This window comes from Typopeltis vanoorti, chromosome 14 (assembly GCF_054136105.1).
Source record: "Typopeltis vanoorti isolate ZY-2024b chromosome 14, IOZ_Tvanoo_1.0, whole genome shotgun sequence".
NCBI lineage: Eukaryota > Metazoa > Arthropoda > Arachnida > Uropygi > Thelyphonidae > Typopeltis > Typopeltis vanoorti.
This window is the reverse complement of record NC_143562.1, coordinates 60,275,992-60,303,516: the sequence shown is the minus strand read 5'-3', so window position 1 is coordinate 60,303,516 and position 27,525 is coordinate 60,275,992. Positions and strand designations below refer to the sequence as shown.

The 27,525-nt window shown below is 33.6% G+C and overlaps 1 protein-coding gene across 1 annotated transcript in view; it reads left to right on the top strand.

The window, feature by feature from the left end:
* The window catches only part of LOC150099524 (rap1 GTPase-GDP dissociation stimulator 1-like), a 252,559-nt gene that overhangs the window by 87,837 nt on the left and 137,197 nt on the right, over positions 1 to 27,525 (top strand). Inside the window, exon 5 of the mRNA XM_090403451.1 lies at positions 22,285 to 22,410. Coding sequence (XP_090259577.1) covers positions 22,285 to 22,410 — 126 coding nt within the window. The remainder of the gene's footprint in view (positions 1 to 22,284; positions 22,411 to 27,525) is intronic.

Here is a 27,525-nt window from a genome sequence, read left to right as displayed (position 1 = left end):
GTCCATATATTTGGGGGAGTCTAGAGTTAAAAGGCTTTAATTTGTTAGTAACTTCCACAGGCCAAGAAGTAACCTTCTTAAGGAGTCTTTGGGGTGTTCTGATTTGGGAGCTTGTAGGATCATATTCAGTAGGGAGGTAGGTAGACCGATCTAACAATAAAGAAGTAAGCTTACCTGTATAGTCTGTTTGGTGAGAACCACAGTGGCATTTCCCTTATCCTCTTTCATGATTACTATTTCTCTGTTGTTCTCATTTCTTGTAGAGCTTTATATTCCTCTTTGGATAGGTTGGTTTTTGGTAGTTTTTCTTTGGTAAGAACACCAGCTACATCCAGTCTGATATTGTTGGAAATATGTTTAGGAAGGTTGCAGATTCCACATTCTACCTGTATCATTATTTCTTTGAAAGGTATTTTCTTCAGTGCTATGGCGAAATTGTGGCCACATGCAGGTGTTCTGAGTGCTTCAAGCTTCAAGGTAACAGAAGACAAGTTAATTACCATGTTGAACAGTAGTTGAGGTTCGGAGGTAGAGTTCATTTTCAGATTTTCAAATTTTTTTATGTGCCGACATTGTATTTTTTAAAATTCTTTTTCTGCTGAAGCCCGCGAGACGTCATAGAGAATCGTCCAAAGGTCGTGGTTCAGCATACCGGCAAGCTCTTCCTCTAATGCACGAATAGCCTCGTTGATGTCGGCCAAGAGAAAGTTTTTTTTGTTTGTTTTTTGTCAGTGCATTTTTTAATGTGACTCGCACACATTAAAAAGACTGCCTATAGTATGTCAGTACTGTGGGTGGACTACAAGTTACATAATTCAAAACCCTGCTCTGGATAACAAATAGAACATTTTTCAGGCTATATAGTGAATGTGATGGTTTCACATTAGGCTGCAGAAATTGCCTACCATCTGAAGTCTTTCACAAATATCCATACTATCAATGAATTCAAACCTATAACTTGTTTGTTGGAGAGCAAATACATCCACACTGCCAGTAAGGTCAACAATTTTTAAGTTTGCCATTTTCATTTGTATATTAACAATATTGACAGTTGGCAAATGTTTCTATATGTGCAAGTTGATTTTTGAGAAATATTAAGTTAACATTAAAGAATAAGAAAAGCTGTAACATTTTCCTGTTTAGCAACATTATCAATTTGCTGCTCCTGAAATTTTTATTGTGGTTGCATTTGATTTGATTGCAAAATTGAATTAAATTTTCAAAAGTGGATTGTTATAATGTGAATTGCTTGAGAATAGCAGTGATACTATGGGGGGCTTGGCCAGGACTTTTTGGTACACCTTATAGTGAACAAACTAGTGTTTCTATCATAATGTCTGTCATTTTGCAAATGTTTCTATATGTGCAAGTTGATTTTTGAGAAATATGAAGTTAACATTAAAGAATAAGAAAAGCTGTAACATGTTCCTGAAAATTTGAGAAAGAAATTTCATAGTTCATATTGAGTACCCCAAATGCTTCTGTGAGATAAAGTTGCATTTGAAGAAATCCTAAGGAATCCCTTTGAAAAATTGTGACCAGACAAGCAATCAAATTTAATCAGTCTCAAGACAAAACCAAATATGTTGAAATGGGCATTCAAGGATGACATTTCTTAAGTGTTTGCAACACTGGTCTTGAAAGCATGGTCATTTGGTGTTGAGGATTACAAAAAGTTGATTTTTTTATGATATTGTAATATGTACAATATGAGAAAATGCTAATGAAAGAAATTCAAGGAACGTGTTGAATAGTCTCATCATAACAGTACACTAGTTCTCAAGTCATGTTAAATCTCATTGACTGCGTTGCTTGAAGTCTAAATTACAGACATAGTGCAATAAATACAGTCACACATAAAAATTGATGGTAGAAATAATTTAGGAAGAATGTCACAAAAATTATATTTTGTAAACTTTTATATCATTCATTTAGGTAGCTGAATTTCTTGTGAACTTTTTAGTCTTCTAAAAAGTTCATCTTTTACGTTTAACAGTATTAAACAATACCAAGAACAAAATAAATAAGATATTTAATTGATTAATTAGCTGTCATTTTCCTGAATTTTAAACAAGCATCAGCATCTGCAGAGCACACAAATTGAGTAAAATAACTAAACTCCTACCTAAGTGCCCTCTAATGTTGAATAAAAAGAATAGGTCTACCATTGTTAGATGTTAAAATGATTGTTTCCCAAATTTTTGGTAATTTAATTCAGTCTTTTTGAAGTTAACAGACTGTTTCATGGCCACTTCAAAAATAGTCTGACTTGTAATAGCATTTACATTGCATGTTCATTTTCTTCCATCCTGACACAAAAGAACCTTTGTAAGGAACCTTTTCAACTGAAGTTGAGTTAGCCAGTCTCATATGAAGGTAACAAGGTTTTTCATTCCAAACCATCAGGTAGAACTCACAATTAAGAGACATAATATATACTGTCTCATATCTTTAATTGCTCAGCCAGAATTCAGATCATTCCAACCTAATCATCTAATTCTGTGTGAAGGAATGTCCAAAGCACAGTTGGTCAATCCTGGCTTTATAATGATGGTAGCAAATTGTGTTTTTGTAGGTGGAAATTAATATATCTTACCATTTGTCCATAGTGGTCCATACAGTCACACTGCACTTTATCTGCTTTTGGATGTCATAAAGAATAGAGATTGCCCTTTGGACAGCAGCTGAGGGTAGTTGTGGCTAGTTTGAATGTGTTTTGGAAGTTATAGGAATAGTTGTACTTTGTCTTGTTTGTGTGTGTGTGATTGGGAAGATGGGAGGAGGGAACATGTAGCATTTTATTAGTTCTGTAGGGGTTGTGACCATTGACTAAATATATGACAGAGATATTTGACAAGGCATTAAAACAAATAGTCCTGTCTCTGGGAGTTTTAAGGATGTTATATTGTTGGATTAGATATTATTTATGTATCTTCCAGTATATGTGCGTGTGTGTTGCATTGGTTTTTACAAATAATATTTGAAAGACATGGCTAAAACGAGTCGACTTTTATAAGATTTATTTATTTGTTTATTTCATCTTTTGTGAAATGTATTTTAGGGTGATGTCTGTTTATGTGCATTAAAAATGAATATATTTAGCCTATGAGACAAATAGCAAGCACGTCATCTATGTAATGTAGCCTCACTAAAGGTTTGAATGTAGCTCTAATGAGTGCTATGTTGCCTAAATATTTTATATAGAAATTATCCAAAGAAAGGCAGGGTGGGAGATTCATTGCATGCCCATTTATCCATTTTTCTTTCTGTGTGACCTTTTGTGCTCTTTTAAAGCTGTTGTTTCTTTCCTGACCTATTGGTTATAGGTAGTTTGGATTTGGTCAGGATGTTCACTACATGTAAGCAGAACTTGTTGGCAATTGTAGGAGGTAGATTGTAGAACACACACACATTTGGTTATCATCATAATTCCTAATATGAATTCTTGTCTGTGTGTGATTATAAATTTATGACCGTGACTTGAAAGTGTTTAAAAAAAATAAAATAAAATGACAATGTGCCAATTTGCCAAATTCTCTACAGAAGAAGCCATCGCTCTAATTTGAGGTCATAACTTTGTTATTACTCTCTGACTGGTTCTCAGATTAGAAGTTATATCATCTGTGGAACTACATTTTATCCCTGATAAAATCCAAAGTACCTTAAAGCAATATGCCATAGAAAAAAATAACTGCCTTAAAAGAATTATACAGTGGTACAAACAGTTAGTCAACTAAAGATGATAAGAGAAATGGTACTGGCCTTATGAACAGGCCAGACGCGAGGCAGGAGTGGAATGGGCAAATGCTGCAGGCAGAAAAGTAAAAGGGCAGAAAACTTAGAGTTTATGTTACAATGATACTTGAGGCAGAAAAAATTAAAAATAAAGAAAAATTAAATTGGATATATCATATATTTAAGAAATATTAAATTTATATATACATATTTATAAAGATAATTATATTTTATTCTAATTATATAAGCTCCAAATAATTATTTTTATTTTGATAATCCCTGGGACCAGTACTGTCGACAGGGTGTAGCATAGAGGCAGTCTGCCTCATGGTGCTGCTTAATAAGGGCGCTCGTTCAGCCTTATTATGGCAACAAGATATTTTACAAAAATACAGCATTTAGTTTACCAAATAAAAAAGGCACCTTTTCCCATTGACAGTTAAATCGTGCTTATTATATTTTATTAATAAAAAAAATTATAGCCATACATACATACATACTAAAACTAAACATTTTAGAACCCACTTATTAGATACTTAAAGAAACAACCCATAAAGTATCATACGATGTGAATTTCATAAACTTATATATATATATATATATATATTATTGAAATTAGGATTTCCTCGGGATGTATACATTTATAAAAATAAATTTAACTGACTAGAACCCGAGAAAGTATAACAAAAACCTTTAATACATCACGACTAGTTTCATCAGTGCTCTGACTTCTTCAGGTGAGAAATAAAAAACATAAGATATAAAAATAACGAGGTAAAAAACATGGACCTTCTAGCTTAATAAAAAGCAGAATTGTAACAGTCATATTTGAATAGGTGACCGCGTGCTACCGTTAGCATGAGTTGAATGTGTGCGACAGCTAATTTTAGAGCGCCAGTACTGGATTACTGCCTATGGGAATCAGCAAATTGTAGCTTAGATTGTTGTTCCAATGTGAAGGGTCCAGAACTATTTCTTTTGATTCGGTAATTCTTCTTTCGAATTCATCCTTGCATATATATAAATTAGTAGTGCGTTCCCAGTCAACTTGATGTGGCTGTTCTTCAAGGTTAGAATTTGCCGAGAAGAGGACATGACTGGAAAGGGCGCTCGCTCATGTTCTACTGTAAGAGATGTCACGTCTATGTTCCTCAAGACGAAGTGAAACAGATTTATCTGTCTGGCCAAAATAAGGTCAACCACAGTCGCACAAAACTTTATAAACACCAGGAAAATGCAGTTGCTTTGGTTTTGGTCGACTCAGAAAAGAATGAAGTTTTGGCAGAGTAGTATAGTCGGTCTTTATGTTGAATTTCTTCAAAATCTTAGCTAGTTTTGGGGTAAGAGAGCTGATAAATGGTAACTGTATATGAGTGATAGGGTTGGAATCATCTTCTTGTCGACGATGTTGGCGTGGTCTCAAACGTTTAGTGATGTTACGAGATGAATATTATCCATTATTTAAGAAGGTGTTTTTCAGGAAGTTAAGCTCTGTTTGAAGGTCTTCTTCTGTGGAAGTGAGACATCTTGCTCGATGGGCAAGGGTGGAGATGATGCCCAGTTTCTGAGGTGGGAAGTGATGAGAAGAACCATGTAAATATCTATCAGTGTGGATGGTTTTTCGAAATATTGAAAATTTAAGACAGTCAGGTAATCTGTTGATCTTTAGATCCGAGAATTTATTTAAATGGTTTAGAAAGTTTTGCAGTTCCTCTAAATTATGTCCCCAGATAAGGAAGACGTCATCAATGTTGCGTAACCACAGTTTAGGTTTCAAAGTAGCTGAGGAAATAGCTTTCTCTTCAAAATCTTCTAGAAAAATGTTAGCTAAGACTGGGGATAGAGGGCTGCCCATAGCTAAACATGTCAAAACTCACCATTGAATGGCGAGTTTTGACATTGTATCTCTGTTTACGAATGTACCTACAGATGAAGTTCTGACTCTTCTTAAGGACAAGGTTTCTAAAAAAATGTTTGCTCTTCTAACTCACTGCATCAATTCCGGCTATTTCTGCTACGAAGATAAAATATACAAACAAACTAGTGGAAATTTGGGCAGCCCTCTATCCCCAGTCTTAGCTAACATTTTTCTAGAAGATTTTGAAGAGAAAGCTATTTCCTCAGCTACTTTGAAACCTAAACTGTGGTTACGCTACATTGATGACGTCTTCCTTATCTGGGGACATAGTTTAGAGGAACTGCAAAATTTTCTAAACCATTTAAATAACGAACATCAGAACATTAAATTCACATCAGAACTAGAGATTAATGGCATTCTTCCCTTCTTGGATCTAAAGATCAACAGATTACTTGACTGTCTTAAATTTTCAATTTTTTGAAAAACCACCCACACTGATAGATATTTACATGGTTCTTCTCATCACTTCCCACCTCAGAAACTGGGCATCATCTCCACCCTTGCCCATCGAGCAAGATGTCTCACTTCCACAGAAAACCTTCAAACAGAGCTTAACTTCCTGAAAAACACCTTCTTAAATAATGGATATTCATCTCGTAACATCACTAAACGTTTGAGACCACGCCAACATCCTCGACAAGATGATTCCAACCCTATCACTCATATACAGTTACCATTTATCAGCTCTCTTACCCCAAAACTAGCTAAGATTTTGAAGAAATTCAACATAAAGACCGACTATACTACTCTGCCAAAACTTCGTTCTTTTCTGAGTCGACCAAAACACAACCAACTGCATTTTCCTGGTGTTTATAAAGTTTTGTGTGACTGTGGTCGACCTTATTTTGGCCAGACAGATAAATCTGTTTCACTTCGTCTTGAGGAACATAGATGTGACATCTCTTACAATAGAACACGAGCGAGCGCCCTTTCCAGTCATGTCCTCTTCTCGACAAACTCTAACCTTGAAGAACAGCCACATCAAGTTGACTGGGAATGCACTACTAATTTATATATATGCAAGGATGAATTCGAAAGAAGAATTATTGAATCAAAAGAAATAGTTCTGGACCCTTCACATTTGAACAACAATCTAAGCTACAATTTGCCTGATTCCCATAGCACAGTAATCCAGTACTGGCACTCTAAAATTAGCTGTCGCACACATTCAACTCATGCCAACGGTAGAACACGGTCACCTATTCAAATATGACTGTTACTATTCTGCTTATTATTAAGCTAGAAAGTCCATGTTTTTTACCTCATTATTTTTATATCTTATGTTTTTTATTTCTCACCTGAAGAAGTCGGAGCACCGATGAAACTAGTCGTGATGTATTAAAGGTTTTTGTTATACTTTCTCGGGTTCTAGTCAGTTAAATTTATATTTATAAATATATATATATATATATATATATATAGACTATAAATCTATTCTATAATATAAAATGAGAAGCGTTTTGTGTCACGTTTTTTGTCGTTATTTGAAACATTTTGAAACTCAGGACTACCCTGAGTATCGAGTCTTCAAAATTCAAGTCATCAGAATTCAAGGAGAACAGACCTACCAGTCTGGAACTCAGGGGGTTGGGTGCTGTATGCGCCAGGGGAACCCCCTTTTGAGTCTTTAAAATTCGAGTCATCTGAATTCAAGTAGAACTGGCCTACCAGTCGGGTGCTGTAGGCCCCAGGGGGCGGAACCCCCTGTCGAGTTTTCAAAATTCGAGTCATCTGAATCCAAGGAGAACTGGCCTACCAGTCCGGAACTTGGGTGGATTGGACGCCATATGCGCCCCAGGGGGGGAGGAATCCCCCCTTTGAGTCATCAGAATTCGAGAACTGGCCTGCCAGTCGGGTGCTGTAGGCACCAGAGGGCAGACCCCCCTTTTGAGTCTTCAAAATTCGAGTCATCTGAATTCAAGGAGAACTGGCCTACCAGTCTGGAACTTGGGGGGATTGGGCCGTATGCGCCGGGGGGGGGGGGGAAAGGAACCCCTTTCGAGTCATCAGAATTCAAGGAGAACTGGCCTACCAGTCGGGAAGTCAGGCACTGTAGGTTCCAGGGGGAAGAACCCCCCCTTTCGAGTTTTCAAAATTCGAGTCATCTGAATTCAAGGAGAACTGGCCTACCAGTCGGGAAGTCAGGCACTGTAGGTGCCAGGGGGAAGACCCCCCCCTTTCGAGTCATCAGAATTCAAGGAGAACCAGCCTACCTGTCCGGAACTCGGGGGGGGGGACGTAGGCTTCAGGGGGGTGGATCCCTCCCCTAGTATATATATATCAAATTATGCATGAATTCTCCTACCCAAATTGCGAGTCACTATCGCCCCGACTTTCGCATTGGAGCGATAACTCGCTCCCTGCAGTAAACAATGCACCCTCCACAACAGCAACTATACTGCAGAAACACAAAAAATAATTAGTTTTATCATGTCACTGAATAAGGTTCACAGACATTTGCAGACTGTGTAATATATTTCTCAACAAATAGTGCAATTACAGACAACTGGGAATATAAACACTAACTAATGAATCACATCTCCCCTCCAACAGGAACTGTGTATAGACTCAAGCAAAACCACATGTTGCTGGTGCAACATATGGTTTTGCTTGACACTACCCTCATCATGAATGTGTTAAAACTAAGAAATATATAGTGAAATTAAGGGGATAAAAATCCCTTATTATTTTACAGCCAGTATGCAAAACTAGTTTCGCATACTGGCTGTAAATAATAAGGGATTTTTATCCCCTTAATTTAACTAACTTCGCCAGAAAATATAGTGTTTGGCTTTTCATCTTAAATATATAGTGAATGTATTTCAGATATTATGAAAATCGGTTTAAGAGAATTAGCATTTCAATTCATTGTCAGCTTGTGTTGTTTGGGTCACGCGATCTTTTGTTAATACCGCACCAATCATATGCACTTCTTAATAGCTACTCTTTCTCTACTGGCCTACAATTGCACCTTTCACTTCTCATTAGTAATTTGTCAAGGATTGTTCATTATAGTGAATGTATAATGAATGTATCTCAAGTCTTAAATTACTGGTAATTTTTGCTTGATATAATGGGAAAGAAGATGACTCTAATTGGGTAGATAACATTGACGTTGCACACAAGGAAACCGCTCTCGAGGACAGAAGTGATGGAGAATAGAAGCTTCTTGGTAAGTCATAGTCAGTTTCAGTTTTTTTTTCTGAAAACTTTAGTTTCCGAAAATACCCGCATATATCTCGCACTGCAATTTTTTAGCTTTAATTTTAGGAAAAAAAGTGCGAGTTATATTCAAGTAAATACAGTAATTTTTTAGCTTTCAAATTCTTAACTATGGATCATTGGTTAAAGACTGGATTTATAAAACACACAAAAGAGAGCAATATAGCAGATATAGAAATAAGCAATTTCACTCCTCTCATGGATGATAAATTATTTATAGTAAGTAAAAATGTATAGTATCTTTAAATTTTGTTCTATTAAAAATAAATCATATTTTTTTTGTTTAAATGTACATCTAAATTCAAATAAAACAGACATTTACAATGAAATATATTTTTATTTATTATTATTATTTTTATAAGGGTATTTTGATAAGGTACTTGGTAATAATGAAAATTAAAGAAGGGGTACATGGATATCTGAAGTTTCAGAAACACTGATCTATCCAAATATTTAGTCTGAAACATAGGTTATATTACGGCGTTCGTTTTCTTAAATTCCGCTTCGAGTTTGAATAGACAAAACAGCATGATATACACTTCTTACATTTTTTTCACCGTCATTTCAATTTTGAATGTGAAACATATTGAGTGTATTGTGTGTATTTTGTGTTTAAGTGACTTTGGACAATTTTTGACCTTGTTTTTAATTGTGTACTTATTTTTGGATTTTTGATATACAAATAAAATTTTAAAGATAATACTTTCTTTTAAGGTTACACGGTGATCAGCATTCATATTTATGAATTTAGGGACACAAAACACACGTGTTGAAAAGATTATTTTACTGATTAATAATAAAATAATAACTTTACGTTTCGACCCCTGTATTGAGGTCATCTTCAGAAGGATACATGTGTATAAGAACAAGCTACATGCTGTTGCACTCTATACAAGTAAATTACATCTATGTTGTTAACTAATCTTTTTTCTTAGCCTGCCCTCTAGTGAAAAAAAAAAAAAAATAATAATAAATAAATAAAATAACATAAGGTCGAAACGTAAAGTTATTATTTTATTATTAATCAGTAAAATAATTTTTCAACATGTGTGTTTTGTGTCCCTAAATTCATAAATATGAATTTAAAGATAATAGTTTATAAATTAAAAACATATTAATCAGAGGCGTATTTTGCTAAAATGCCAAAATTGCTCGTTGGGCAGCATACTTTACGTCTTACATAGTTTACCTTTAATTATCAAATTTTCAAATTATTGTATAAATTAATTATTTATAGTAAAAATCCATAGAAGACAACTGTTTTAAATCGATTTTTTTTAAAAATAAGATTTAATTGTTTTAAAACTCTTAAAAATAATAAATAAATTAACTCAAAATTAATAATTAATAGAAAAAGAATAATTTTAAAAATGAAACTACAATTGATCAACATCAGCTAAAATTACTCAAACAAGAACACTGGATGCATGTTTTAAAACGCATAATATCGGTTATTAAATTTCTTGCAAAAGAAAACATAGCGTTCAGAGGAAGTTCAGATACTCTATATACAAATAATAATGGAAAATTTTTGAAACTAATTGAATTATTCGCCAAATTTGACAGCGTATTACAAAAACATGTAGAACGCATAAAAAAACAATGAAATTCACATTCATTATTTAGGGAAATGTATACAAAACGAAATCATTAATATATTGAGTAATGAAATTAAAAAAAATTGTATGTAAAATAATGAATACTAAGTATTTTTCGATAATTGTTGATTGCGCCACTGATATTTCGCGGCAGGAGCAAATGTCCTTAATTGTAAGAAAAAAATGAAATTTTGAAACCCAAGATATTATACAAATAGAGGAAAGATTTCTAGATTTTATTAAAATTAATAATACAACATGAAGTGGTATGGCTGAAGTAATTTTAAAATTATTAGAAGAAAAAAACTTAAATTTTCAAAATATCCGTGGTCAGGGATATGACAACGGATCAAACATGAAGGGGAAGAATGCAGGGGTACAAGCACTTTTAAGGACCAAAAATCCTACAGCATTTTTTGTTCTGTGTTGTATGCATTCCTTGAACTTGGTATTGAGCGATGCAGCAAGCTGCAATGTAGATATGGTTTTATTTTTTTACATTATTCAGTCAATCTATAATTTCTTTTCTTCATTGAGTCATCAATGGGAAGTTCTAAACCACATCCAAAATTTTACGTTAAAACTTTTATGCATGACGAGATGGGAAAGTCACTTTGAAGCTGTAAAAGCAATACAAAATCAAGTAAAAGAAATACATGAAGCTTTAATTTTCATCACAGAAGATGACAGCTTAATTGGACAACAAGGCATTAAAACAAAATTGGAAGCTAGTTCGTTAGCAAAAAAAATTAATTCTTTCAAGTTTCTATTTGGCACATTTGTTTGGTATGACATTCTAAGTGAAGTCAATGCATCTAGCAAACAATTGCAAAATATTTCTTGCAATATTATGGATGCCTTGAAATCATTAGATGTCACGAAAAAATTCTTGACATCATACAGAAGCGAAAATAATTTTTTGAAAGTTAAGCACCAAGCCCATAACTTTGCTCTAAATATTGGGTTAAATGCTGATTTCCCAACTAATGACAGCACATGAACTCGACATGTAAAAACTGAATTTGATTATGAATGTCCTGATGAATCAATTACTAATTTTGAGCAACAGTTTCAAATTAATTTTTTGATGTAATTTTTGATTCAGCAATAATATCAATTACTGAGAGATTTGAACAGCTAAATAAATATGAATCAATTTTTGGGTTTAACATTGGTAACTTAAAATTTGATAATGTTCCAGTAAAAAAAAAAGCTTGTTTCGACTTAGAAATTGTTCTGTCTGATGGTGATCAAAAAGATATTTCTACAATTAATTTATTAGATGAATTAAAAATATTGTCTCAGAGGATATCAAATAATTATTCTCCCAAAGAAGTATTAAATTATATTTGTGCAAATAACTGCATAAGTCTTTTTCCTAATGTGTATACATCACTACAAATTCTTTTAACAATCCCAACTACAGTTACAAGTGCAGAGCGCAGTTTTACTAAATTAAGACTTATTAAAAATTATTTGAGGTCCACAATGTCCCAAGAGAGAGAGAGATTAGATGGTTTAGCCACTTTATCTATTGAAAGTGACATAGCCAAGACATTAGATATAGAAGTAGTAAAGTCTTTTGCCGAAATTAATGCTAGAGAGGTTTTTTTTTAAATAATTAAAATTGTTAATTCTTAATTTAGATTTTTTCATATTTGTTTTGTCATATTTAATGTGATTTATGTAATATTTATAAATTATGTACTCATTATATAATAAACACAAAAATATTTTATTTATTTATTATTATTATTTATTTATTCACTATATATATATAATTTTTATATATACATATACAATTTCGACCGAAGGGTGGGAAAAAAAATCTTGCCCACACACACAAATTTGCTTGGGCCAGCAGAAAAAAAAAAAAAACATATAGAATCTTCTAAATGATAATTAATTCTACTTATCAGATTATAGATCAGAATCTCATTAAAATAAAAAAAGCTTTTAAATTACTGAGTAATTACTTTAAATTACCCCAAAGAAGTTATTAATGAGCTTAATTCCTTTCATGCTGAACTTTGTTAAATTTATGCATTTTAAAAATTCAAAAATTTACTCCCTTAAACAAGCTTGCCAGACAGTTATTTGGCAAGTTTGTAAAATTTTCTAAACCGTTTTTTTTTTTTTTTTTTTTTTTTTTTTTTTTTTTTTTAAATGAATAGAATTTAAAAAAAAAATTCTATTCATTCTAAATCTGTATATTTTTTAAAGTACATTTTTAAAAATTCATTAATTAGTTTTGATATTACTTTCCTGTTTACCTACATACAGTACCATTAACAGACAGTCTTCATTTAATAGCCCTGCCCCACCAGATATATTTGAATTTTGAAATTTACAATATATGTCAGTTATTTTGCATGGAATGAAAAATTTATGGGTTGCTTAAGAGTTGAAGCTAGATAACTTGCAGTTTGGGAATTAGCTGGTCAAATTGTATTCTTTATTATCTTAACCCAGAAACAAATCTGATGGTACAATATGATGGAATTTCATGCCTGCTGTGACATTGCCCAGTTAAACACAGCCCCCCCCCATTTTCATCAGGAATTAGGATGAATAGTGAAAAGTATGCTACATGAAGATTATTATCAGTCGAATCAAGATAAGCACTGCCATCATAAAAAGTATCAACAGAAAAGAAGTTGAACTAATTGAACTAGATAAGTAGTACACATACCAAATTGGTGTCACTGAGATGAAGAAAACTAATTGAGGTCCTGCTAAATAATAAATACAGGATGCTATATTTGGGTATTATAAGAGGAAAGGGTAACAATGCATTCAACACCAAACACAAAGATAAATTCTTGATTGACTGGTCATTTCAAATAGACTTAAATGGGCATATTTATTTCAAAATGGAGAACTGAACAATAAAACTCATTTGTGATTATGGTCTGCCCTCCTAAGTAAGAAGTGGAGGAATTTTTGTAGTCATTATAGAAGGTAGCTGACAACATGAAAAAGCTGGTCCTTGTTGATCTAAACAGAGTCAAAAATGAATCACAGGCATATAGAAATGTTTCGGAAAAATTTGTTCTGGCCAAGTTTATTATTATATATAAGTTACAAATTTGTTTATGATAATAAATATTCAAGAAATATGAAAAGGCAGCTGGAGTAGATATTTGACCAAAAATGTCAAATATGAAACTATAAAAGTTTTACAATGTCTACTGCATAATTCAGAAGGCCTAGCAGCCATAAGGTGAATTCAAGATGATTGGAGTTGAGCTCATAATTCCCATGTATATAAAGGAAAATAAAAGCGAATGTAAGAACTAAGTGGTCTAGGTAAGATTTGGCCTGAGCTCACCTTTTTCTTCTCCAATGTTGAAGAGAAACTTCAACACTGGAGAAGAAAAAGGTGGGCTCAGGCTAAATAGGAGTTGTCATGATGAGATTTTTATTTATGATAAATAGTTAAGAAATTGTAGGAATATAACAATGATCTGAACTTAAGTTCTGTAGATCTGGAAAATGCATATGACAAGGTGCCAAGAAAAAAGCTGTTCAGAACTCAGGTTATATGGAGTAAATGGAACATTATACAGATCAATACATAGTTCGTATTTCAGTTGTATGTCAGCAGAATTGAAGGAAGTACAGGTAGGTGGTTTGATGTAAAAATCAGGGTAAGACAAGGATGCACTCTGTCTACATCCTTGTGGATCACATTGTAAAAGAGAGTGGCATTCAACTCTATATCAGAATCATTGATATCAGTTTAATTCTGTGTTTTATGTAGATGATGTACTTCTAAACAAATCCAGTGCAAGTCTCCAGGATTTCAGGGTTAATTAAATAAAGCTTTAGCATATTTGGCATGAAAATTAGCAATAATATCTATCTATATATATAGATAGATAGATATTATTGACAAGGTGCCATTATATATATATATATATATATATATATAAATAAACTTATGAAAATAGAAACGTGGAAATCTTCAACTGCAGAACCAGTACATGTATTTAGGCAAAATGTTTAGTAAAGATAGCAAATTAAATATGGAAATAGACTACAGAATAAGAAAGCTAGTATGGTGGGGGAGTCAGCTGAATAAATATATATGGAATAAGAGAGAAATTAGCATATAAATGACAGTTCAAACCAGTTTTAACTTATGTGTATATGAGAGTTGGGTTAAAAATAAAGCACTTGATCAAAGATTAGACTATGCACACAAGATTTCTAAGGAAAATTTAGAGAATCCTATTAAATATGAAGATATTAGGAAGGAACTTGACATTGTTAGCATTCAAGACTGCATGAGCAGAGCTAATCCAAGTTGGTATGGTAACTTAAACAGAATGGGCAAGGAAAATTAGCATAACAGGTCTTTGATGCTAAGATGGCAGGAAACACACTCAGAGGAATGCCAAAATCACAGGTATTCTCAAAGACAGAAATATAAAATCTGACAGTATCGGAGTGCTGACAAATGATAAACTAATGTGAAGAAAAATTGTCGGCAGGAAATTAGTGGTAATGTAAACTTAATCATGTATTACTGTCAGGAAATTGATACCAGATGATGAAGAAGAGGAAAAATTTATAAACAAATAGATGGTATTGAGATGGATTCCCACCACACCCTTCCTCTTTAGTTAATTTCCATGCAAAACATTTAGGGAATGAAGCACTCAACACAGCTGTGCTCAATCCCTTAAATATTGCTGTACTATGTAGATGATGTGGTTCATAGAGCGAATTGGCCCTACGAACAACAATAGATTAATTTTTAATTCCTTTAAACTTCAAACACTTTAAAATATACTTCAGATAGAAAAAGATCTGATAACTGTATTGACACATTATTCAGACATCTTTCAAATGGTTTACTATCTTTCTCTATAGAAAGTCAGTATGCACACATACGCAAACAACTGGAAGATGTTTACTGCCATCTATTAACGTGTTGCCCTTACCTTGGTAGTGTCAATTAGTCATTACTTGCAGAACTTATGCAGTTCTGCATGTAATGAAGCGACTACACATTTTGTTCACCATTACAGATTTTGCAACTCAAGATCAACAAAAGATCTCACCTATATCATCCACTTTGGTGATGTAGATGATGCAGATTTTCTTACCCACATCTACTCTGGACATGCCATGGAGAGGTTTGGAAATACGGTTGACATTTCCAGGTCATTTTGTAGCTGTTTCAAAGAATAAACATAGGTAATGAAAGAGGGACTACAGAATTTTAAACTAGGCATAAATGGATGTTGACCTAGTGGCCAAGAATACCTTGTGTACTATTGTAGCCTTTTTTAAAGTCATGGTATGACATTTTCTGTCCTTGCACCAATAAACTACAGAACAACTAACCAACCTAGTGACCAGTTCATTTGAACATTATCCATTAAGATATCTATAGAAGAAGCATAATATAGAAAGAGAATATCTGTGGAAATATGATGAAATGAGTTTGAGAGGGGAAAGGTGGTCATCAGCTATTTAATTGCCTTTTTCTAATAGCATTGAACATTCTTATGAGGTTTTTGGTGCACCATTCCAAATATGTGAGTATGAGAGCAGTATTCCAATGTTGGATAGTGGCAGTAATTGTACAGGCAAAAAAGTAATATCTTGAGCAGCAACAGGTACTTAACATTTTTGGAAACTAAAGATGCTGTGCCTGAGATGTGTTTGTGTGAGGAAAGGCTACAGGTGTATGTCAGCCAAAGAAGAGAAATTTATACTTGTTTGGAGATCTTGGTGTTGGGGAGGTGAATCGAGATCTTTCTCATAACACAAAAGATATGACTACATTTTGGTACCACTGAAGTGCAAGGTTATCTGTACCTGCACTGATGAATAAGCAAGGAGATCAGACTTGAATGCATTATGGAAGATCTTCAAGATTTCAGTGATTGTGCACTTCAAGTTTGATTTTAAAATGGGGAAGAGGAATAAAATATACTGTCATTAGCAGTGTTGTGGATAGGATGATGGAGATTTCTTCCCATTTATTTGGATTTGATCATTCAGAAATCCTTGACAGACTATAATAGTATCTCTACACACATTGAAAGTAAATAATTATGAATGTATTGATGACAGTATCTCTTTATTTGTAAAGAAATAAATAATAACAACCCAATAATGTATGTGATAATTTTTATTTTATCATAATGAGAAATAAATATTAAAGATCAAAACTTATTTCAAAGCCAAATATATGTAGAAACTTAAAGTTTTGAAAATTTGACCAGAAAGCTTATTGGGGATACAATTCTCAGCATCAGAGATGCCTTAGCTTTCACTACTTAAAAGACATGAGTACTGTCTAGGCATCTGCATAGTCACATTTTATTATTGCTTTTGATAAAGGCTTCACTGGCCTGATATTTGTTTCGAGCTGATTAGTTTTCTTCAGAGATCTTTATCAAAATCACTAATAAAAAGTGAATATATGGACACCTGGACAACACTAGTGTCTTTTAAGTAGTACAAACTAAGGTAACTCCAAGGTCAAGTATTGTATACTCATAAGTTCTCTTGTCAAGTTTTCTAAACTTTTAAAGTGTCTACATAAGAGTATATTCAGCTTTGAAATGAGCTTGACTATCCACTATTTCTGTTTCTTTTACATTGCTGAAATGAAGCTGTATAACTCTTTCTTTGAAATTTTATCATAAAATGTTTACTCCAGTATCAAGAGCATCCTAGTATGAATTTTAAATTAAACAGGCAGAAGGGATGACCAGAAGACTCAACAGTGAAATTATGTGAATACACACAAATCAGAGTGGCATGGTCTAAAATAAATTAGGGTCCTAACTGCATAATTTTAAAATGAGATACATTATTAAATCTTTTTTAAAAAATTAAATTAAAAAAAAAACTATTGCACATTGTAGAATGTATGAAAAACTATTTTCCATAAGAGAATAACTTCAGTCCATCATTTCAGTTCAGATTTGGTTGTGTGTGGTGGGGGGGGTAAGACTACATTTTTTATATAAATGTTCTAAGAGAGAACTGCTTTTGTGTAGGACTTTGGTCTTGTTCCAAAGGATTCAGTGGGGATGACATATTCTGCAGGTCCAGACTGTTCTGGCTCATAGTACACAATACCAGCCACTGAATTAGAAATCTTTATGGAGATGTACGTAAACATCACTTATGCAGTGTATATGCAAAATACTAGGTCACATGCACACCATCATGTGTTCTATGCAACTATTTAAAAATGCTGTTGGTCAGTAATCATCAATAGTGTTGATCACAATGGGAAAAATAAAGGATCTTTCAGAGTTGGATAAAGAGCTTATTGTGGCTGCCCATCTGTCTGGAGCCACAGTTTTGAAAACAGCAGAGTTGACTGATTTCTCAAAAGGTGAGATAGCCCGGGTGTTTATTGAGTGGAAAAATAACCTACATAGCTTGCTAAGTGGCATAACTATGGTCCTAAGACAGTCTGGCAGGAACAAGATTGCTGTCGTCTGAGAAGGCTTGTACAAACAAACAGAACTGTGTGCAACATTTGACCAAGGCATTTAATGAAGGCTGTTACCGACCCATATCTCACTGAACGATGTGCTGGGAATTGAAGAGGATTGGTATTAGCAGTCACATGCCTATATGGAAATTACTCATTTCTGCAAAGAACCAGAAAGTTCATCTACAGTGGTGTCAGGAACACTGTGACTAGACACTGGAAGACTGGAAAAAAGTCATGGTCCAATGAGTCATGTTACACCTTATTCTGTACCGATGGTAAGGCAGAAAGTTTGATGGGATCCCATGAAGCAATGAACCCAACTTGCCTTGTAAATGCAACTCAAGGTTCTGGAAGTGATACATGTTCTGTTGGTATGGAATGGGTCCCCTGATATTGCTGGAAGGTTGGGTGTCCAAGGAATATCTGAACATTGTTGCCGATCAAGGCCATCCTGCAATGTTAATTTTTTATCCAGCATGTGACAGTTGTTTCATGGACAACAATGCTATTGTCCATTGTGCAAGAATTGTTTAGTAATGGTTCAGTGAGCATGACAGCAACTTCCACCATTTTCCCTGGATCTGAACAACCATGAGAATGTATGGGATATGTTAGAAAAACAGATCTGGGAATAAAGTCCTATCAAATTTGAGCAAGTTAAAGGTCTGGTGAATGCCTGATATAGACAAAGATGCAATCTGACACCTTGTGGAATCTATGCTAAACTGCATATATGCTGTAATTCTAGCTAAAGATGGTCCAATATTGTATTACATAAAAGTTTCTAATTCAGTGACAGGTATGTTTATTTAATATAATCAAAATGTTCACAACAAGCAGATAGAGATCTGTTAGTTTGCTCAGAGTATTAACTCACAATAGCAGGGAGCTTGATAAACACCAGGGTGGGTTAAAGGCAGAGCCTCAAAAAGCAGAAATCTTGTTAATAGGGTGAAAGGACACTCTTGAAGTCCAGCAGATGTATGCAAGTTTTCTGTTATTTCAGAAACACGTTTAATATAAGGAACGGTAATGTGATTAATGACTTTGTTGGCATAAGATGGGTGGTGATCTTAATATAAATTATATTAAGACCACCCAGGAGTGGTGGTCTTAATATAATTTATTTCTTGTGATAGCAATGCTTCAGTAAACTGTAAAGAGTCAGTCTGATGTATAAATGTTCTGAACTTTGAAGAACCACATTTCTTCAGTCTGTCCTCATTTGTGCAGTTTCAGAGGTCAGTGATTATCTTAGCTTGCAACCAGATCTTTTCATTAGTCTCCCCCATCTCCTTGGAACCTTATGTGACCATATCTGCACACATTATCAAAGCCTTATGAAATGGAAGAATAACTTATTTTAACAAGTGTTCTTTTCAACGTTGCATTTACCTGATGTGATGCCTTATCATCGCCTTAGTAATGTGGTCCTAAACTTTACTTCTCTCTCTCTCTGAAATAATTAAAACTGCTCTTACATGAAAAACAAGTTTTTATTTTTTTTATGTAAGAGCAACTGTTCATGATTTATTATTGTTGTTCTAAGGTATGACATCTGGGAAGTCTGGAAATCATTCCTTATACCATTTCTGTATTATTATGACATGACACTTCCAAGAAGTCTGAGAACACATCTCACCATCTCCTCTACTGCTTATCTCTTCAACTACACAGAATGACACTACTACCAACACCATCTACGCTAACCACCACCAACAATATTTTTTGTCTGTAAATTGTGTGTGTTCTCATGTCTGATTTGCCTGTATACATGGGAAGAAAAACCCCAGGAGAAAAAACTGTGCTACCTCCATATGAAATCGGCTAACTCGCCTTCAATTGAAAAAGTCCATATAAAGATTCCTCTTGTCATGATAAGACGAAAATTGAACCAGAGTCTTTTCCAGTTGAAAGTTGCAATGTCCCATTGTTCTAATACTGTGTAAAAAATTATAGAATTTCTTAAAGAGCTACTTGCTCTGTAAGAAAGGTACTTAGCATTAAAAATAATAATACTGTCAACTTATGAAGTCGATGCTAAGCATACATACGGTGTATTTCTTTCTTTCTTTTTTTTTATTCCATAATTTTTGTGACCACCTTAAATTTTAGAATGAGGCATTTATTACTGCATGTTACTCTTCATAAAATTAAACAAAGTTTTATTTCTATAAAATTAATACAGTCAAGTGGAATTCAGATGCACCTTAAAAGATGATAGTTAAAAAGATGTGGAATAATTATTGGATTATTGATCTTATGGGATCATATTTCACTCTCACTTTAGCAAACTCATAGAGACTAAGGATGTTCATTATAGTGGAACATTATATTATAGTGCTATAGTTTATTTCCTTTAAAATAATAGCATCATCACTATGGAACTTTGGGAAGGCCTTCTAAGTAATTTGTTATAGTAAGCAACCTTGCTATAATGATCTTTGCTATTGTGAGAGTTAGCTGTATAAGTAGTTTTCATCTGTGACAGTTACCAAGTTAAGTGTGGGTAGCCTGTATATTTTACTGTTGTAGAAAATTGTTTGATCACAGAAAAAAAAAAAATCATGCACTAGACATTAAAACATTTACTCAGAATTTTACTGAAATTGCATAAACAAGTTTCATTGAAGAACAGCTGTTTGTTGTTATTACTATATGACCTTCATAAAGTAGTCATATTCATTGTGAGAAATTCTACCCTTGTGTATCTGTTAATTTTTGCAATAAAAGAAATTGATTCTCTCTGTTACTGACACTGCATTTTTTCCATCCATCTCTGTATTCAAGAAACAATTTTCTTCATCATCGACTCTGTGCAACATTAGCGTGTTGTACAGAGTCAATGAAGAAGATGGTAAGATGATTCTGTACCTGAATCATTTCCAGCTATTTTGTATACTTCAATAAAATCTCAAATTACAATAAGGTCTCCAAGCAAACTCTACAGTTCACATTCACATAACATGAAAGTTTGTATTTTTTGTAAATGTATGTTATTTTCATAATGCCGTATAGAGACTTTCATTTTATAAATTAGTATTCTTAGGGGAATGAATATGCAGTAATGGGTAATCAGAGGCAGCATATATTCCAGATGTGCAAGATGTGCACTGCACAGCTAAAAAATTCATGAAGAAATAATTTTTGAGCAGTTATTTATTTGAAATAAGTAGTCACAAACTGTTTCAAATATCGAGACATTCACAGTGTGACTGTAAATCAGATAAATTGAGTTGTTGCCACCAAAGCATGCCTTGACTATTCATGTGAAGCTAGAGATGTGATTCCCTATGCAGAGCCTGCGACAAAACATCTATGTGCATTTTTAATGGCTGAAAGTGAGCACAGGTTAAGCAGCACACTCAGTGGCACATTAGCGCTGATTGAAATTTTCATTTACAATATTTAATATTAAAAGGTTTGCAGGCTCTAAACAGCACTAGTGGTTTAGTTCCACTCAGTAGCTTACCTGCTGCTGAGAAGGGAAGTGCAGTTAGTTATTCCTTGTGGTTTCCTGTAAGATAAATGTATATATTTTTTAAAGTTGACATTTATTTTTATCCTTATTGACAACTTGAAATGGTGTTGAAGATATTTTGTTTACAAAATATCTTCAACCTTTTTTTAAAGCAAGAGTATGAGGTCAGGTTAAGAATTGTTCAAGACATTTAAAAAAATTTGTCCTCTTCTAAATTTATGTAGCATTTACATCTTGGAAATGAAAATTGAAGTGATGTATAAATTGAACAGTTTTTTATATAAATGTAATCATTTTTAATAATGTTGCCTTACCACAGATGCCCCCTCCCACATAATACCCACTATATGCCACTGTTTGTAATGCTTATTAGTGTCACTTGATTCTCTGAGCTGCACTAGTTAAGATTATTGCCAAAAATGCTAATAAGCTCAATGCGAAGTTTTTTTTACTTCCAAGAATTATCTAAAAAAAAATAATTATGTAAAATAATTAGTATGCTTACATTATTAAGAATGCTTTTTACACTGTTGGCTGTAACATGTTGCAAGATTTGCAGAAAATTATAAATGGGCATGAAATGTATCCCTATGATCAGAAATCACTTTTTGTCCATGTTTTCCTATATATTTTTAAAATATGATTGCAAATATTAAATGTTGTTCTGCTATATTGTCTCTGTAATACAAGACAACTGTATTATAGAGACAGTTGTGTAGTGTTCATTCAATAACAGTCATTTTTATTATTTTCCATTCAATATTAATTTAAAACCATATATGTTCTTATCATGTTAGTTTATTGGATTTGAAGTTAAATAATTTTGAATTATTAATTTCATACTTTTTGTTGACAGATAGTGGAAGAAGAAAATTAATGAGGAAGCCCATCTTAATCTCTCTTGTGAGTATCTTGGATGAAGCATTGTCTAGTGATAATTTGGATTCTCTCTTGGAATTGCTAGGAAACTTAGCAGAAAGTGGTATGCATATATGACATTTCTTTATCATAAATTATAATTGTATGAAAGAAAAATTACTATTGCATACTGTTTCAAACTTTTTTTCATAAAAATAAGTAATTCATTTTAGCTCATTCATGGCCAGAGATAAATTTACATTGCAAAGCAACTTTAATAAGTAAAATCCAAAAGAAAAACTCCATCAATCCAATGAGAAGTTGCAAAAGATGTAACACATTAATGCCACATGTGAACAGCAGATTAAGGGAAATAGTAGTCACTCTGTGTATTTCTTGAACAATTCGTTGTTATCTTTGAAAACAGTGAGAAAAGCTGTTAATAATGAACAGAGATTAAAAAAAAAGAAGTAGTTAAGTTTGAAGATATGTAGAAAAAAAAAATTTCTGTTTTGCATAACTTAAAAATATATTTGTGACTTGGGTATGTTGTGTGGTTATGCCAGAAATATATATTTTTTAATTCTTGGGAAACTCGTGCAGAACTAACATCAGCAATATTTAACAATTGTGAATCAGTTGTTACTGCTTTCGAATGAAAATGAAAAAGTGATATGAGAGGAGAAGCAAAAATGATTCAAGACAGAATAGAAAAAATATATATATGAGTTTATGAATATACTAGTGTTGGGGAATCATTTATTTGCATCATTTTTATAAAACATAAAACAAATAGCCTTATAAGATCCTAAAATTTCTCAATGTATGTGCTAAACGGCTTAAAACAATAATAAAAAAAAAAAACTCAAAGAGTTTCATGCCGAATATAGTAGAAACTATATAAAGTTTGGTGATTCCAAGCGTAAGCAAATACCTGGATACTGCAGCAACTGACCCTTAAGGTAGTGCAAGCTGAGGCAACTCATGTCTAAGGTGGTGCAAGCTCCGATCACTATTCTTCATATTTACCCATTATGTGAACTTAGCTCCTATGAGCTATATTACTGAACAGTAATACGAGCTGTACCTCAGCTTGCACTACCTTAAAGGTCAGTTGCTGCAGTATCCGGGTATTTGCTTATGCTTTGAATCACCGAACTTTATATAGTTTCTGCTATATTCGGCACGAAACTTTTTGAGTTTCTTATTCGGCTAAGAAACGATATGGGATGTAACTTAAACAAGTCATATATCACCAAATTGAAGCCTTTGGCTCTTCATATATCTAACAATAATAAAAATTTTTCCAAGAAACCATCATTTTAATGAAATTGAACTTACAGCAAAAACTAAATTGCCTGATGTGGACAACGAGTATGCAACTTCTTCTTTTTCTGCAGCTTGTCCCACTTAAGTAGGGTTGCTGTTTGTAGTGAGTCTTCTCCACATCCTCCTGTCTTGGGCTGTAATCACATCCAAGTTCTTCATCCTCAGATCCTCCTCCACCATCTCCCTCCATCTCTTCTTTGGCTGTATATACTTCCTCCTCCCCTGCACATCCATCTGCATGACCTTCCTTTCCACATATTCGTCCTCCCTCCTCATCACATGACCAGACCATCTTAACCTTGCCTCCTGCTACTGTCTTGTATACAGCTAATTTAGTGTTCCGACTAATTTCTCTCTTAGAAATTAGTCTAATTTCTAAGAAATAAGACTAATTTCTTATTCCATATGAATTTATTCAGTTGACTTCCTACATACCAGCTTAGTTGATTCTGTTGTCTATTTCCATATTTAATTTACCATTTTCACTAAATATCATGCCTAAGTAGCTGAAATGTTTTACTTGTTCCACAGGTTCTCCATTTACAATGTAGTTGACATTTTCAATGCTTCTGCTTATTTTCATTATCTTTGTCTTGTTATTGCTGACCTTCATACCAATTCAATTCAATTTAGTCAGGGAATCTTGCAGACTTGTAGCAGATTTATTTAGAAGTATAACATCATCTGCATAAAGCAAAGAGCTCAGATTAACATCTCCAATTTTGATACCAGGTTTAATACCACTTTCCTTCATAACATGATCCAGATAGATAATGAATAAGAGAGGGGATAATGTACATCATTCTGACACCAGATTTAACACTAAATCATCTTCTTGTACTTCCTTTAATTCTAACTGCTGACTTACAACTCAAATAAAGACTATCTATTGCTTGATATAATGCCCCATTGACACCATATAACTGTAGCGTTTCAAATAGCTTCATTCTTGGCACCTTGTCATATGCCTTTTCTAGATCTACAAAACTTAAATACAGATCTTTGTTATATTCCCATGATTTCTCAACTATTTGTCGTAAAGTGAAGATCTGATCCTGACATCCTCTATTTGGCCTGAATCCAGCTTGTTCTTCACCCAGCTTTTCTTCCACAATTCTTCTCAACTGTTTCTCAAGTATACTTGCACAAATCTTACCAGGAACACTCAGTAGGGAATGTAATTCTCACATTCAGTTTTATTTCTCTTTTTATGTATGAGTACTATGAGAGTTACTCCAATCATCAGGAATTCGTCCCTCTGTCCAGGCCTTCTGAACTGTGCAGTGCAACCTCGGTAAGACTTTTATACCACCATACTTCAGCATTTCTGGTCTAATATCATCTATTCCTGCTGCCTTTCCACATTTCAAGCCTTTGATGGCTTTTTCTACTTTAAGTATGGATATGTATTCCTGACTGTATGCCTGTTGAGTGTTTTTTTACCAATGTGCTATCACTGCTTGTTTTATTTAGCAATTTTTCAAAGTAATTACTCCATACTTCAAGTATATCTTTTTCTCCAGTTTCATGTCACCTTTATCATCTCTAATTCCTTTACAACACTCTTTCCTCCATTTCTGAGCTTCTTCAACAACCTCCAGAATATCTTGCCGCCCCTCTTGATATTTATTTTCTATGTTCTTACCAAAGTCTTCCCATGACTTTTGTTTATTAGTTTTACACATTGTTTAGCTTTCTTACATTTGTCTCTATATTCTCTAAGAGCACAAGCTGACTTATTTGCCAGGAACTTTTTATATGCTTTCTTCTTTTCTTTCACTGCCTCTTTAACTTCTTGTGTCCACCATGGAGTTGTGATTTTTCTATCCTTGCAGACAACCTCACCACATGCCTCTCTGGCTGAATCAATCAGGGTTTTCTTCAAGGCTTGCCACTGAATCTCCAAGGTTTGGTTCCTGTTCTCAAACACTTTCTTTTTTTTTTTTTTTTTCAATAATCATTGTGTAGTTTAGTCTACAATCTATAATCATAGGTATCGATTTTTCCAAGTTTCAAAAAGGAACAATCATTATTATTAAATTCTTGATGTGTACATTAAAGAGGCGTGGAGGCCATTATGGTAATATTTTACATGAAGAGTTTAGATGAATACTAACTTCCTGCATACAATTTTCCTCCAAATTAATCTAGAACTCCAGTATTGTTAGAGCCTGTATTTTTGTCCTTAAGGCACTTATTACTGTATCACTCCATATAGATCTTGTCTTCCTCTGGGTTTTTTTCTCCTGCTGTCTTAGCATCAACACATGTTTTGCTAATCTCTCCTTTCCCATTCTTTCTTTTACTTTTTCCTCTCATATACCTTTTCCTTTCCCATTCTGTTTAAGTGAACCATACTACCAGAAATTAGCTCTGATCACATGTGCTAACAATGTCAAGTCCTTCCTAATATCTTCATTTTTAATATGATTCTGCCATTGATACCATCTGTTCATGACCGTAATTTCCTCAGAACTCTCATACCTGTAGTCTGTAGTCTTTGATAAACTTTATTTCTAACACAGTTCTCAGATCCACAAGTTGGAATTATTTTACACACTACTATAGCTCTTTACTATTCTGACTAATTTTTCTCTTATTCCATATCTATTTATTTATTTAACTCTCCACCTCACCAGCTTTGCATATTATCTTGCTTATTTCTATATTTGATTTGCCATCTTCACTAAAAATGATGCCTAAATAAATGAAATGTTTTATTTCTTCTATAGGTTGTTCATTTAGGATACAGCTGATCTTTTCAATGCTCCTGCCTGTTTTCATAGTCTCTCTTTTTATTGCTGATTTTCATACCAAATTTATTACTGCTGTTATTCAGCTTATTTAGGGAAGCCTGCAGACTTCTGCCAGATTTGTTTAGGGACATCTAAATAAAGTAATGAGCCAAGTTAAATATCTCTAATTTTGGTATCAGGCTAATTCCACTTTCCTTTAGATGATGAATAACAGTGCGAACAATGTGTACCTTTTCTCTCAAAGCTGATTTAACATTTTCCAGTACCTCCTTCAATTCTAACTGCTGACTTACAATTCAAATATAGACTATGTATTGCTTGCTATAACATGTCATTTAGACCATAGATTGTAGCATTTTAAAAACAGCTTTTTTTCTTGTAATATACATCATCATCAAATTCCTGATATGTACCCTCAAGGGGTGTACAGGATATGATAGTACTACATGAAAAATTTACATCATTACTAATTTCCTATCTACAATTTTCCTCCAAATCAGTCTGTTACTTGTCAAGACTCCAACATTATCAGATCTTATATTTCTATCATCTAAAGCACTTTGTACTGTATCAATTCACCTATATCTTGATCTGGGTCGTTTTCCGGCCAACCTGGCAGAAAACACTTGTTTTGCTAATCTTTCCTTGCCCATTCTATGTAAGTGACCATACCACCTGAGATTAGCTCTGCTAACGCATTCCTGGATGTTGACAATGTCAAGTTCTTTCCTAATATCCTCGTCTTTAATATGATATTGCCATTGATGCCATCTGTTCATGCCTATAATCTTTCTCAGGACTCTCATATCTGCGGTTTCTAGTCTTTGGTCAAGTGTTTTACTTCTGACCCAGCTCTCAGATCCATAAGTTCAAACTGGTTTGAACACTGTCTTGTATACAGCTAATTTAGTGTTCCATTAATTTCTCTCTTATTCCATATGAATTTATTCAATTGACTGCCTACCATACCAGCTTTGTTGGTTCTGCTGTCTACTTCCATATTTAATTTATCATCTTCAGTAAAAATTGTGCCTAAGTAGCTGAAATGTTTTACTTGTTCCACAGGTTCCCCATTCACAACCACAGTTGACATTTTCAACAATTCTACCTATTTTCATTGTCTTTGTCTTTTTAATGCTGACCTTCATACCATA